Here is a 16,043-nt window from a genome sequence, read left to right on the forward strand (position 1 = left end):
AATTAAAAGTCTCCCACACTGGTTTCCCAAATCATCCCATTCCTAACAGATCATTTATGACAGCAAGGAAAACTGCCTAGGAGAACACTGGCAGAAAAACTCAACACAGACCAGTTTTTTGCCCTCAAGGCACCTGTCAAATGAGAAGGGTACACAATACAGTGAACCATCTCCAGCAAACCAGTGGTGGGAATGGGGGCTTTATTCAGCAATCTAGATAAGAGTCTCAAAAACCACCTGAGGTAGACACTACCACCCAAACTTTCATCGGATTATTAAACAGCACACAATTTAAGAATATTTTCCTGGTGATACAACTTATAATTCTGCATCTTACACAGGGCACCTTAAACATTTTACATTCACACAAAGGGTAACCCTTTGTGCCTGAGAAGCATATTGACTGTAGCACTGTCCTCCATTGTTCATCGATTTGCTCGAGTGGGCCCAGTAACGTCTCCATTTTGAGACTTGTTGTTACTGTGTTTGGCATACTGAATATATCACAGTAGCTTTCCAGGCTTTGCCGTGCGGTCAAGATACTCTCAGTAGCTTGCCAGGCTCTCCGAGAGGGGTGGAGGAATCGAACCCGGCTCGGCCAGGCTGGCTGCATGCAAGGCAAATGCTCTACCGCTATGCTATCACTCCGAGAAGCATATTAAATATATATATATATATATATATATATATATATATTCCAAGTACTGCCAGAAACCTCAGATTCATTACAAAGTTGATTTTGAATTTATTTTTGGTTGGTGCATGCTCAGAAACCTTTCACTATTGCGAAAATTTGTCACACGGCCCCCACCCCCTACATTTAGTTACATGGCCCCATATAGTATGGGATCACAACCCACAGTTTAAAAAGTCAAATCTTCACCCACACGACACAAAAAATATTCTTTCAAAAAGATATGTGCATATGTATGTTCACTGCAATACTTAGTAAAATCACAGGTTATGAAAGCAACCCTGATGCCTAACAACAGAAGAGTGGATAATGAAGCTGTGATACACAATGGAATACTACAGACACAAAGAATGATGAAATACGATATGCTGCAATAGATGGAACTGGAGAAACTTAGGTTAAGGTCAGAAGGATAAGGTGAAACACTGGATAGTCTCACTAACCTGTAGTATATAAAATAACATGTACAGAAACAGGTAGCAAAAGTTGACAAAATAATGGCTCTAAATTAAAGTAAAAATACTACAAGGATGAGAAAAATAGAGGGGAAAGGAAAGAAGAGAAGGTCTGGAAATAACAAGGGGCAAGCATCAGGGGCCTTGAGACCCTCCAAGATGTAGAAGCAAAGGATAGATAGATAATAGATATCAATAGATTACATATACATATATATACACATATATGTATAAGTCACTAGATCCAACACTACCATAAGCATGGGACCCAAATTACAACAATTAAACTTAAAGATGTAACTGCCAAGGAGTGAGAGTGGAGAACAGGAGGAAATACGGGGGCATGTGAAGGGATGGGGTAACAGGACGATCAGATTGGTGGTGGGAACATTACATGCCTGAAAACCCATTGTAAACTATATAAATTATGGTGAAGAAAAAAAATTTTTAAAGAAGTCATGTCTTAGGTAACCTCTGAATGACCCTTCAAAAGAAATATCATTGGATATTTCTAAATTACAAAAGAGGCTAAGGTACATCTTCATTTAATGATACTGTAGCTTTAAAGAATATACAAATGGTTAACCCAATGATCAAAACATATTTCCCTTATGTATTTAGTCTTCGCTCACAGTCCCTGGCTCAATTCCCAAAACCCTTGAAATTTCTTGAGCAATGGGAAGATCTTTCATCATAGTATTTGGTCTCTTTAGTTCATGAAATAATTTCATATCCATAGAGGTAAAATAGCTGTGCTGTCATTTGGAGCAAACCCCATCCCACAATTAAATTTATGGCAATTAGGTAATACTTAAGAATGAGAACTGGGTTCTAGAGGAACCAACCTTAAAGGGCTAGAGGATGACTCAGTTACTGGCTATCAACCATGCCAATATCATGAGGCCTCCATAAATAATCCAAAAGACAAGATTCAAAGTTTTGGGGATGGAAAACCGCAAAGCTTCCACAGACCACCATGCCAGGCCCAAAATTCCATGTGAACTGAGGTTTCTTTATTCAGGACTTCACCCAATCTATCTCTTTACCTGTCTGTTGATTCCTACCTTTCAACATTCTTTGTAATAAACTGGTCATCTAGCAAGTAAATGCATTTCCTGGGTGTGTGAGATCCTTTACCAAATTTAATGAGCCAAGGGAAGGGTTTGTGGGGACTACTGATTCAAAGTCTTTTGGTCAGAAACCTGTGCATGTGACTCACAGCTAGAGTTTGAGAAGAGGATTGTGGGAACCTTCAATCTGTAGAAGCACAGGGCCAAGACTGGCACCTGAAGCTGCAGCCAATCCCATGGTGGTTGGTTCAGTGACAAGAGCACCACCATATTCACCACTGCAGAGATCAGAGGGAAATTGCAGATAGAAAATAATTACAGGGGTCAGAGAGATCGTACAATGAGTAGGACACTTGCCTTGCATGCAGCCAACCTAGTTTTAATCCCTGAAACTTCTTAAGCCTCCCTAAATCCCCTAGGAGTGATCCCTGAGTACAGAGCCAGTAGTAAGCCCAGGTATGGCCCAAAACCAAAGAGAGAGAATGAGAAAGAGAGAGAAGAAGAAGAAGAAGAAGAAGAAGAAGAAGAAGAAGAAGAAGAAGAAGAAGAAGAGGAGGAGGAGGAGGAGGAGGAGGAGGAGGAGGAGGAGGAGGAGGAGGAGGAGGAGGAGGAGGAGGAGGAGGAGGAGGAGGAGGAGGAAGAGGAGGAGGAGGAGGAGGAGGAGGAGGAGGAGGAGAAGAAGAGGGCAGGAAGAGGGAGGAGGAAAGAAAAAAGGAAAGGAAGGAAGGAAGGAAGGAAGGAAGGAAGGAAGGAAGGAAGGAAGGAAGGAAGGGAGGAAGGGAGGGAGGAAAAGGAAGGAAGGAAGGAAGGAAGGAAGGAAGGAAGGAAGGAAGGAAGGAAGGGAGGAAGGGAGGAAAAGGAAGGAAGGAAGGAAGGAAGGAAGGAAGGAAGGAAGGAAGGAAGGAAGGAAGGAAGGAAAGAAAGAAAATAGTCACAATGTTTCTGAGAGGGATTAAATACATAAAACTGTAGGATGTGATGCTACCTCTGGATACAGTTTCAGAACTGAGTTGTCTGCAAGCATTGTTGAATGCAGCATAGGGCGGAGGGAGAATAAATCTCCTACACACTGGAAATTTTGTATACAAATCTTTTACTGATCATATCATAAAACTATTAAATTGTTGAATATTTAAAATGCCAGTTACGGGATCAGAGAGATCGCTCAAAGGGCTGAGCATATGCCTGGCACGCAGGAGATCCAATCCCACATCACCACACACCCCCACCCCCCACCCCAAAGGCCCCCAGACACCACCAAGGTAGCCCAGTAATCCCTGGCGCCTTAAGAACCAAGCAGCACTGTATCCACAGGCCCTTGTACTGAACTGGCAGCGTGATGGAGAGAATTACTGGGAGTGGGCTCCATACCCACTGAGCACTGCTTGGGAAGACTCAAATTAGTTAACATTTTAAAATACCAGTATTCAGTTGCTTTACTCAGCTTCTATATAAGCTTAAAGTTTTAATAATTTTTAGTATAGAAAAATGATGAATCCCACATAAAACCAGTTTCAGAGTAAACCTGATCAATCTTGCTCCCATATTTCCCCACCAGGTCACTGCATCCATACTTTAGTTTGCTTATACAAAAGATTTAAAAAAATTTTCAGAAAACACAACTCCACTGTCATAATTGTTACTAATAAAATTTAAAATAATGTCTTAAAAGTGAGAGACATAGTACATGGGATTAAGGCACTTGCTCTGTATTCAGCCTATACCAGCTTGATTTTTGGAACCACCTATGGTATCCTAAATACTAGGAGTGATTGATCCCTGAGCACAGAGACAGAGCTAAGCCCTGAGCACTGTTAGGCGCAGTTCAATCTCCTTCCCAAAAGAAAAGAAGTTAAAATTTAATGTCTTAAATTTCATCTATCTTGGTCCTTTTTCAGCTTACCTTCAATTATTTTTTAAGTTTTCCTGTAGTTTCTTTGTCTAGTGACTGAATTCCTTGAAGGAAGATACAATATCTTGTTCATCTTTGAGGAAACCCAGTATTCAGTGGGATAATATGTAGGTATAAAATGCTCAAAATGTTTCTCCATTTTCTCCATAGTGTTCGTTCACCTCTATCAAGGAGCTAAGGCTTCATAAAAGTGTCTGCTTCAATACATAAGAAAAGTAAAGACCAAAACTCATCCATTCCAAGATACATTTTTTTATCCCAAGTTTAAGATAAAATTGGGGTGCATCTCACAACAGATGTCACCTTCCAGTGCTGTGGGCAAGGTGAAAAAGCATGCTGCTATTGAACACATGTGAACATACAACACACTGGCAGCAAAGTTTGCAGGATGTATGAAAGTAACTTGCAAGAAATTCCCAAAAGGCACTTGCTTAGACCCCAGAAACCTAACCAAGTAGGATGAAATGGAGATTGAATAGAAAGTAATAGAGAAAAAGAGGAAGGAATGGGGAGTTGCAAAATGCCCAAAAGTCCAAAGTCGCCTAACTGTGTAATAACCATATTATATATTAAGAACAATGTAGTTCTTGGTGCTTTACACATTTTTCTTAGGAGGTGATCACCATATTGGTGGCACAGAGGATAACTATGTCTAAGAAAAACAGACACTAACTCTGAGTCAAAAAAAAATAGATGCTGAAAAATCTTTAGGAGCACTTCACCCAAAGTATATTTTTCATTCTTATTACATACAAAGTGATATATAGAAAAATCAATGTCTAATTAAGTCTGAAAGCTCTTTAAATAAGAAAATCAAATGTTAACTGATAAGAAACAGTGTTACAGCTCAAGAAAGTTTTTCCTTTCCTAGTGACACTGAATAATGGTTTTATGAATAATGACATCTTAGATTTGATCAAAGGATATATTCTAGACATAGAAGGAAATTGCAGACTGTCAAGAGAGATAAAAACAAGAGGATGAACCTACCAATACAGAGAAATAAATAGAAGAAATGAGTGAGGAGATGGAAGGAGAAAAGGGGTTAGTTAAGTCTTTTGAAGGTCACAGGCAAAAATTCAAAATTTCGGCCATTAAGAAAATCCCCAAGAAAGATCAATGAGAACAGAAGGTATCCTGTGCTGGATCAACCCATTCATCACCCAGGATATAAATCTCTCCAATGTAGTAATCACCCCCACTCAAACCTAATCCTGACAACAGAGGGTACAATTCATGAGCATCTCCAAATTGTGGTAATTTTATATCAACTCCTCAAGCTCCCAGAAACAGAACAACTTCCTTTTTTTTTTGCTTTTTGGGTCACACCTGGCTTTGCACAGGGGTTACTCCTGGCTCATGCACTCAGGAATTACTCCTGGCAGTGCTCAGGGGACTATATGGAATGCTGGGAATCGAACCCGGGTCAGCCGCATGCAAGACTTACCCACTGTGCTATCGCTCCAGCCCCAGAACTTCCATTTTAAATGTGTCATCTTTCTAGAGCAAGTGCCTTTTCTGGAAAAAAATAACATCCTGCCTCTGCAGCAGGAATGAAGAAATCTGAACAGCCTGAGCCAGAAGGCCTTACAAAGTAATTTCTCCCCTCTAGCATGCAAATGTTTCAGTTGTTTAAGCCAGAAACATGCTGGATGAATGGTATACCCCATAAATTATGTAATGACCTTTCATAAATGCCAATGGTTTGTATGAAAAGCAACTGGATATTCTCATTTGAGAATCATGAGGATCTGCAATTTCCTATAAGCTCCATATGTCTAAGACCACCTTCTTGCTGAGGGCAAATAAGCCATGTATTCTTTTTACTTTCCACAAATGCCATAGATCATGAGCCTCAATATGGCCCACACTGAAAGAACAACTTCTGCAAAGCCTGGTTTCAGGCAGATATCTCGTCTCTAGTTTTCTCACATGAAAATCAACAGCCCAATTCCCCATCCCAACCCTACCCCCGCCCCTGTCACCCACAGCAATCTCAGAGATTATTCATAGTGAAAATCCTGTGCTGCTCATTTGTGGAGTGTAAAATAACATAACATGAGACTGACACCCAAGGACAGTAGACACAAGGGCCAGGAAGATTGCTCCATAGTTGGAAGCCCGTGGCTGGAATGGAGAAGAAATCACTAAGAAAATGATGGTTGGAAGGATTGGTCAGGATGGAAGATGTGTGCTGAAAGTAGATAAAAGACCGAAAGTGATGGCCTCTTGATATCTGTGGTGCAAACCATAATGCTCAAAAGGAGAGAGAGAGAGTATGTAGGAAATTGTCTGCCAGGGAGGCAGGGGTAGGGTGGGAAAGGGGAGGTAGACTGGGGAGATTGGTGGGGGGGAATGTGCACTGGTGGAGGGATGGGTGTTCGAATATTGTATCACTGTAACTCACACATGAAAGCTTCTAACTGTATCTCCCGGTGATTGAATAAAATAAAATTTAAAAAAAGAAAGAAAATCCCGTGCTGAAGCAATAGTGCAGGGACCAGCTATATCTCATCAGATGATAATATATGTGAAAAGCATGCCACATATGTACCAAGTGATCTAAAGGTGTTTGACAATGCATGCTTACCCACTCCAGCATGGTGCTTCTCAGACACCAGTTCAGAAATCCAGCCTCAAGTTTGTTCTACTAAGTCAATTTCAATTCACCTGCAATCCTCAGTGCAGTCCCAGGTCTGGGAAGGGGGGGAAAGGGGGCATGAAAAGCACACCATTTTCTCTGAGATAAAGACATTTACCACCCAAGACACAGGTGTAAGAACAAACACCTAAAATTGCAGGGGATGCAAGCAGCTTTTTTCACCAGTGACAGCCAAAGGCCACAAACTTCAGGGGAAAAAAAAAACCACTCTAATTCAATTAGTAACTGAAAGTTGGGATATAGAAAGTACCAAAAAGACTGGACCGAGCTGAAACCAAGGACTGCATCTGAAGCAAAGTGGGCAGACCAAGGAGCTTGGCTCCTTCAGATCTCAGCTCAAAGCTGCTCGATCAAATCATATACCTACGTGGCCACCAATTCACCTTCACATCCTATCCTTACCCCAATTATTCTTATGCCATATCTATTCTCCACAGCACTGAGCACCTGACTACACAGTATCTAATTTACTTACCAATACTGTTTTCATCTAGCTTTCCACCCAAAACCGAAGTTCCAGTAATGCAGAGATCTTTTTTCTTTTACTTTTTACTGCTATTATGTTCGCTGCCATATTCCTAAATTTTCAAGTAGTACTTGGCAAGTAATACACGCTCAAGAAAAACCACATAAGAAAGGGATCTGAGCCTACTTTTATTTCTGCTCTTGTCATCTAAGAACTAGGGGCAGAATTCGGAAGGGGGAGAATGTATAAAACTCCTCGCACAGCAACAGGTGGGAAATGATGAGCTAAATGGCAAATACAACCATGACGATGCGCGTATCTACTCCAAGTGCCCTCTAATGACGGGACATGTGGGCAGGAGCACTGCCAGAGAATGGAAAGGGCAGGAGAAATGCCAGCATCAAGACAAGCCACATCCCACTTTGCAGACTGGCAAAACCCTCACATCCCAAGCTGTGGACAAACCCCACTGCCTCACAGGTTATGGGGAGATTTCACCCTCCCCAGACAAATCTGCCATCCACTAGCTCTGCAACCTGAAGGAACTTTCCCAACTTCAGTCTTCAGTGAGATGAGAAGAATAAAATCACAGTTATAAAAACTAAATGAGATCATACCTAGAGAGCATAAAGACTGTGCCTGGTGCATATAGTGAGTGCTTAAAATGTATATCAATGAAGCTAAAACTTTTCAGCAGGGGTCCATCCACCCTAAGCCTCACAGAGAAGCAGCCCTGTTGCATGAAGATGGGAAGGGGAAAAAAAGAAATCAAGGTTAATACTGTGTTCTAAGTTAACAGTGTTGTTCAGAGTAAATCTGCCTGAGAGGCCATTTGCCTGGAGATCCTGTGGGTACTGACTCACTAACTCAGCTGTGAACTGGACACCACTGGCATCTAGTGGGTAGAAGCTGGGAAAGCCACTAAACATCCCACAATGCACAGAAGACTAACCAGCTCAGTACGTTAATCATGTTATGGATGAGAAACCCTGAGTCACCATCACCTAAGTCCCCAAAATAGGGGGTGGGGTGGGGAAGGGGGTTGTGGCAGACTGGAGGAGGGCAGAGGTGGCAGGATCAGCTCAATGAGGACAGGTTTAGCCAGAAGTGACCAGCCCACTTTAATTTCCCAAGAATTCATCCCTCAGATAACTCTTCAAGACAGTCAGTGCCCAAAGGAAATGGGGTACAGGTATGTAACTAACTCCCAAAGCCTCATAAGGAGACCTTACATGTTTTTGTTGTTTTGCAAAGCCAGTCTTGATGAATCACTATCACAGGAAACCAAATCCTTATAAAATGACGTATTTCTCACATCCTTAACACTGGACAGAACTAAAAAGCAGAATGCCCAGTTTTTCACTCAGTGCTGCTAGAGTGGACACAGCGGTAAGTGATGAGCAAAGACCCACCTACCTGGGCAAGGATCCATGGGGAGGTAGCTCCTCACGCCAATTAACTCAGCAAAGTGATGCACTGAGAATCTAAGAGTCCACAGCAGAGCTCAAAGCAACTCATTCAAGAGGATTCACAGTGAGGAGAGTCTCATCAGGTCCTGCCTACGCCAGACCCTGTCCAGGAAAGTTTGTTGACTGAAGGGCCAAGAGGCCTCCTAGAAAAACCTCACCAATATGCAATCTGGCAGCAAGGCTCCCCAGAAACAACACAGAATCAATGACTTCCTCAAGGACAAATCTGATTGCTCAAGTCATGAACAGGAGATCAGACTACCACTTCCTTCAACTCAAGAAGCAGAGTAACAAGCAACATGTACCACTGTGGCATGGGCATGACAGTAGGGTCTCAGAGGCCTCCCACAAAACAAGTTTCAAATCCTTAGTGGCATCAGGAAGAAGAGCTTCCCAAAGAAAACCAGGCAGCACTCGGGTTAGGGTCTAAAGAGTGACAACCAGATCAGGGGAACTTACTACTTAATCTGAGTGGCACACAGAGGCATATTCCCCTCTGCACATCCACCAGCTGGTATGTCTCAGCTTCACCTAGGCAACTGAGCTTCTACATGAAGCAGAACTGACATGGAGAAAAGGGAACAAATCAAAGGCGGATTAGGCTTGATGGAGTCTGGCTGTTATTTCACCCCCAAAAAATCCTGCTGGATCAGCTAGGAGACATTACAGACTCTCCCCAGGAATATTTTACAGCCCAAACCTCCTAATCAATTCTTCTCTCTATGCCCAGGTCTTTGTCCCAAGCACTCTCATCACCACCCTCTTTTGGATTTGCTCAAAGTCAGGCAACGTTGGCTATGAAATCAACATCTCCCCAAACTGACATACCTCTCCCCTAAAAGTTAACAAATAAATGAGAACAGGAAGGTATATACATATGCGTGTATATGTGTATATAAGATCAATATATATGTAAATATACATATATGTATATCATACCTACTTGTATGATAAGTATCTCAAATATTCTGACCATCTCTCAAATCTCTCCCAATTCAGACAAGGGAAACGCAACTTCCCAGGAGCTAAGATGGCAAGATTTCCAGAGGACCAGAAGTCTGCAATGTCACCTTCAACAGTGTCCTGAAAGCTCCCTACTTCACCCCCAGGTCTAAGAGATCCCAAGTAAGCTAGCCCCTCCATGCTGGGTGCATGCAGCAGTTTTCTTTTCAGTTTCACTGAAGGTTAAGAGTAGTACAGTTATATTTATACTGTTTATCAGTCACAATCTGTTTCCATTATGTTTGAGCACCCGGAGGCAGCCACAACATAACTCAAGAATAGGAAAACTATTTTCTTTAGAGAAAAGATTGTATTACAGTGCCATTTGTCAGATTCACTGACTATGCAGTATTTTCACCCCCATTACTACCCCCCACCCCCACCAGAGCTTCCAACTCTCATTTTTGAATGGAATTTCTTGAAGCTACAAACTGAGTATAGGTGGCAATGTTGTATGGGTTTCGCTTCGCCATCACTCACAACCGCATTCACAGATCCTCTGACACCCAGTAATGCACATGGCAGCCTCATGTTTACCCTCAAACCATACTCTCTAGAGTGATGATCGCTATCTCCCTCCAGTCAGAAGCAAAGCTGCAGAGGGAAAGCAGGGAGCCTGCAGGTTGGGTGGGAGGAAGCAAGAGGGCTCGTATCTAGAAACTCCCAGTTGGTGAAGCATGCATCAGGGACCTGGACTCTCCATACAGAAATATGTGTCCTCGGCTCCCTTTCCTACTGTCCCCTAACTAAAAGACCTACACACACCTACACCTAACCAAAAGATCACTACAGCTGGGCTCAAGAGAACTGATTTAGCATCCAGACCTCTTCCCTGAAAGGTGTCCTTCACAGTACGCATAAAAAGTGCAAATGAGTCAAACAAATCAATCTTGGAGAAATGGAGGAGGGAATAAATGAAATTTTTTTAGAAGTTAAAATCAGTATTTTAAGGTTTCCCCTTCCAGGGCTTACAGTGATACTACAGTGGTCGGGTGTTTACAATGCACACAGCCAACCTAGGTTTGATCCCAGCACCCCATAAGTTTCCCGGTGAACTGCCAGAAGTGATCCCTGAGCACAGAGCCAGGAGTAAGTCTTGAGCACAGTTGTGTGGCTATAAAACAAACCAAAAATTTTTTAAAAAATGATTTCTAGTTCCTAGCGTACTGCATATTTGCTTACTCCTTTTTTCATTTTTGAGGGGGAGGGCAGAGAGTGGAAGAGAGTGGAAGGTGTTGTACCACCACCAATGGTACTCACAGGACCAAATTTGGTGCTGGAATTTGAACCTGGTCAGCCACATATAAGGCAAGCGCCTGAACCCCTGTACAATCTCTCCAGCTCTGGGGGATATTTTCAAGGGCTATTTAGGTTTTCTTCTTTCATCACTCCCAATCCATACAACTTTTTAGAGCCCATTACTAGCATTCAGATCACAGTCACTAAATAACTACTCCCATTTTTAAAAATGAGAAAATTAAAGGCCGGAGAGATTCAGTACATTCATAAGAAGCACTGAACATAAAAAGTTGAGTTGGCATGCCCAATTCAATCAGCTTAATCAATGGCTGAATAAATAGCAGTGCTCCTACATTATAAGAAAGAAAGAAAGAAAGAAAGAAAGAAAGAAAGAAAGGAAGAAAGAAAGGAAGGGAGGGAGGGAGGGAGGGAGGGAGGGGGAAAAAAAGGTTGAATTGGTCTCATTCACCACCCAGTTCAAAAAAAATGACTGGTTCCCTATTATTGAGCTTGGTATTTTAAACATAGCCCCAAATAATGGACATTCACCAAGGTCCAACTAACTGGGCCCCCTCACCACACCTTTCACCAATTACCTCTGACAAGACCTCACCTCAAGTCCTCCACCCTTGGAGCCACAGAATAAGGCTGCAGCACATGTGAATTCATGAGGGTCGTTCAGTTCACGCTCCAGTTCCCCTCCCATGGACGTGGAAAGTACACGCCTAAGTTTCAGGTTTAAAACCCTCTCTTCAGTAGAGATCTTTCTTCAGACCCTGGAAATCCCTTCTCACTCCATCCTAAACAGCCACAATTTACCCAGAGGCAGGTTCATTTCCAAAATCCCTTTCTAGCTTCTCTGACTCCATCTACTGCCAACACACCAAAGCCCGGGGGAACTTAACATGATTAAATTTTTACAGCTTTTCAGATGCTCGAAAGAATGGTGTCCTTGAAATGCAAATCACCAAATTTAGGGTAAAGAGCATAATACCACAGGAGAGAGGAGGGGCCGACGCAATTATAAATGAAATTAATTTTAAACAATATTGGACATATGCCTAACACACACGCAGAAACCTCAATATGAAGGAGTTCCCAATTGTGCTACAATGATTGCCCGAGTTAGTTTTCAGGACTTGCTTCTGTTTAGGTTACTTAATCAGCAATCTGAGGAGAGTTGGTTTTCTGGGTTTTACCAAATGGAGAGTAAAAGTCCTGAGATGAGTTACTTAACAGGCAGGGCACACAGTAAAGGGCTGACCCAGGGTGCTGAAGCAGCAGAAATACTAGTCAGGCTCCCATCAGACAATGCCCCGAAGTCTAAGCCAAAGCCTGGCACCCCATGAAAAAAAGGTCAGGGCAGAGAGAGATTAGTTAAACATGGAACCAGTCTTAATTTGACTAGTACACGCAAGAGAAGAACTATAAGTCCACTTACATCCAAAAAACTATATCTAGTATTGGGGCTGGAACAAAAGCACAGTGGGTAGGGCATTTTGTCTTGCACACTGATGACCCGGGTTCGATTCCCAGCATCCCATATGATCCCCTGAGCACCAACAGGGGTAATTCCTGAGTGCAGAGCCAGGAGTGACCCCTGAGCACTGCGAGGTGTGACCCAAAAAGCAAAAAAAAAAAAAACTATACCTAGTATTTAAATTCTGCCTCTGTATGCATAACACATTATCTTTCTTATGTCCATATTTTACAAGTTAAAAATAATCTGTATATTTCCTTTTATCATGAGATTGAACTAAATTTGAAACATTTTGTTAGTAGTTCAATCTATAAAAACTCTTCAGAAGGAAAGAAATCTTTATGATTTTATACCCTAGATGAGAACATTGCAACTGAGGAGTTCTGTTCAGTACTGTCAACACCGAGAAGAGCTCCCAGTCTCAGGGTCCACCATTCAGGTAATAAGTTTTCTATTGCACTTTCAAAGCTATTGCATTTACACACCTCTTCTTCCACTGAAAATTGCTAAAGCATTCTAGGGGCTAGGATTCAATTTTACAGTTCACTGACAAAATGAATAGACCCCAAAATACCGATCCATCTATGATTGTTCACTTCCCATAGTCTTGTTTGACAGGGACTTTGTAACTTCCTATTGCCACCAGGCCATGATGTGCTGTTATATTATTATTACTAAGGATCACACTTCAGAAGTGAACATGAAAGACTCCTCAAAAACCAATTGCCAGCTCAAGCCCACCAAGAAGGAAACACCCTGTCCTGATGCTAAGGTCGCAACAACCTGTTTCTAATCACATATACTAATTGAAGTGGCACACATTGTAGAAGTGTCAAGAGTAACTTATCTGTCAATTTTCTTTTGCATGAAAAACTTTACCAGGGCCATCAGAACATCAGACTTGCGTTAAAAATAAATTGCCTTAACCATAACACCCAAAAGGACAGAGTAAGAGGGAATGTGCTTGCCACAGAGGCAGGGAGTGGGAAGGGGTGGAGGTGGGGGTAGGGATACTGGGAACATTGGTGGTGGAGAATGGGTACTGGTGGAGGGATGGGTACTTGAACATTGTTTGACTGGAATGCAATCATGAAAGTTTGTGTCTGTAACTGCATCTCACAGTGATTCATTAAAATAACTTACAAAAAAAAGTTGTCTTAAATTCCAGATTAACAAGAATGCCCCCCCCCCCAAAAAAAGGGCAGGACTGCTTCTAATGGATGGAATAAAGACTCTGTAAATAATAGCAAGTACCCTACATTTAAAAAAGGGAACAGGGGCATGATGACAAACTTGCTGTCTGTTCAAAACCAAGCTAAGCCAACTCAGCACAAGGAGAGACGATCTTCATGTCTTCTGCTTGATCAAGCATGCCCAGAAAATTTAATGGGAATACGATAAGACACCTCCTCCATCTGAGGAGGCAAGGAGAGAAGGAAGGGCTCTACAGCAACTGAACCTCAGCACTGACATTTGCCAATCAACCTTTAGGGCTAAATTCTGTTCATCTACAGTTAGTTCTGTCTGGCTTGTTTCAGAATACCATTCCCTGGGTCCAGTCCAACCCTATAATCCACCTCCATTATCTCAGAATTTCCTGGGTTTGCGGTGATACTACACGTCACAATGATGGAGTAACAGGAATTTGGGAGGCGGGTGGGGGGCGGATAACGCTGCTTTCAAAGCCTGCTAGTAACTAAACCACAAAAGGCCCGCCAGCTCGTGCACAGCCGCCTATCCCAGCGGGTGCGCGGTCAGTGGACCGCGCCGTCTGGGCGTCTTAGGGCGCTCAATTACTCCAGAATACCACGGGCTGCCCAGAGCGGCTGACACGGCACCCACGGCCTGATCACTCGGCCTTCGGAGCCCACTGACCACAGATTCTTTGAAAGGGGGCTATCTCTTCATCACCGGGGAGTGCAGCTGGGAAAGGAATGCGCTAGAGGGCCCGGGCCACGGGTATAATACGGGACCGACAGGGTATGGTCGGGTTAACACTTGCGCAAAGGCACACTAGCGTCCCCTTACACCACCTCCAGGGGAGTCAAGGGTTTGCTTCGGGTCAGGCTCGCTGAGCCCCCTAAAGGTGACGGGCCCAAGGAAGAGGCAGGCAGGCGGAATGGTCCTCTCTCGCTTGCGGGCTGGCCCGGAGGGCAAGGGTAAGGACGAGCTGCGGTTCTTCCCCCGGGGCTGAAAAGAAACTTGGACTCCTTGCTCAAGTACATGACACGCTGGAAAGGCAGCCGCCTCTCCCCGCTCTCCTCTCCAATCTCTTTTGTGTTTTTCAACACCTCCACCCTTAAACTTCCACCGCACGGGAAGCAGCTCCCGGCGGCCAGATAAATAAGATTCAACTTGAATTATGTGCAGCAGAAGAGGGGAACGTCTTCAACGAAGGGGCGCGGGGGCCGGCGGGGTCGGCAAGAAAGGAGTCCGCGGTCCCCAGCCCTGGCCGAGCTGAGCCCGGCGGCCGTCTCCCGAGCCTGGCAAGCAAGCGCAGAGGGGCCGGGTGCACCTCTCCACCCTGGGGATTCTGCTACGCGGGCCGCGCGGGAGCTGGGGGGGTGGGAAGGAGGGAGGGGGGTGTCTGGTCGTGGGGGAGGGGACAGAGGCGAACCCGAGGAGCGGAGAGCCCATTCAGGGCCCCGCAGCCACGTCCGAGCTCCAGATCTGCAGAGGGGCAGGGGGCGCGTCGGCGCAGAGACCCGCCGGGGTGCTGCGGAGAGCGGGAAGCCGGCGATTTCAGGGAATCCGGGCCTCGCGCGGGGAGCGCGCCCCACTCACTCACCTTCCTGCCCGTGCCGCCGCCGCCGCCGCTGCCCGCCGCCAGCGCGGAGCCGCCCCCTGAGTACATATAGTAGGCGATGCCCAGCACCCACAGGAGAGCGAAGCACAGCAGCATCCGCGAGCGCCGCCGCATTCTCCCAACTCGGCCGCCGGCCGCGGCCGCCGCTGCTCGCGAGTGCTGCCTGGGGGCCCCGGCGGGTGGGTCCGGGCCGGGGGAGGAGCGGAAGAAGGGGAAGGGCGCGGCGGCGGCGGCTCCTCCTCCGGCGCGGGCTGCGGCACCGCGGCGGCCCAGGCAGCGCTCGCCAGGCGCCCGAGCTCCGCCCCAGGCCGGGAGCGCCGCGCGGCGCCCGAGCAGGAAGCGGCGGCTTCGGAGGCGGCGAGAGGGTCAGGGAGCAAAGGGCGACCAATCGGCGGCGGCTGCGGGGACCCGACGCGGGCCGGAGGAGGAGATTACCGCGTCTCCATAGTTGCAGCACGCCGAGCTCCGCCGGGACGGCCTCTGCCCGGACGGCCACCGCGCCGCCCCTCCCTGACCGCCGCCCCGCCTCCTCCTCTGCGTCCTCCCCGCCGCGGCGTCCACACCCCATCGTGAGTGACAGGTGGCTGCTCGGGACCCGGCGAGCGCGCGCACACGCCGGCGCACGCACGTGCACACGCTGAATGATTCTCTCGGTGTCTCCTGCCGCGAGCTTCCGCGCTGAGATTAGCATCTCCTAAATGCTAGGTCTTTGGGACCGCTTCAGACTTGCTCTTACTGACCGAACGGCTCTGAATTTTGAGTGCAGAGCTCCTTCCTGGGCCCCGCTT

General features: G+C 45.3%; 1 protein-coding gene across 2 annotated transcripts in view; it reads right to left on the reverse strand.

The window, feature by feature from the left end:
• The window catches only part of GALNT2 (polypeptide N-acetylgalactosaminyltransferase 2), a 230,287-nt gene extending 214,582 nt beyond the window's left edge, over positions 1-15,705 (reverse strand). Inside the window, exon 1 of one of the 2 annotated variants that reach the window (XM_056130748.1) lies at positions 15,691-15,705. Coding sequence is in view for 1 of the 2 variants with exons in the window: in XM_056130739.1 (XP_055986714.1) it covers positions 15,238-15,369 (132 nt within the window). In the remaining variant the exon portion in view is untranslated. Of the gene's footprint in view, positions 1-15,237; positions 15,502-15,690 lie in introns of those variants that run through there. The other variant, XM_056130739.1, reaches the window with a different exon arrangement.
• Positions 15,706-16,043: the final 338 nt, after the last annotated feature.

The sequence above is a fragment of the Sorex fumeus genome, unplaced genomic scaffold (genome assembly GCF_029834395.1).
Source record: "Sorex fumeus unplaced genomic scaffold, SorFum_2.1 ptg000007l, whole genome shotgun sequence".
Lineage (NCBI taxonomy): Eukaryota > Metazoa > Chordata > Mammalia > Eulipotyphla > Soricidae > Sorex > Sorex fumeus.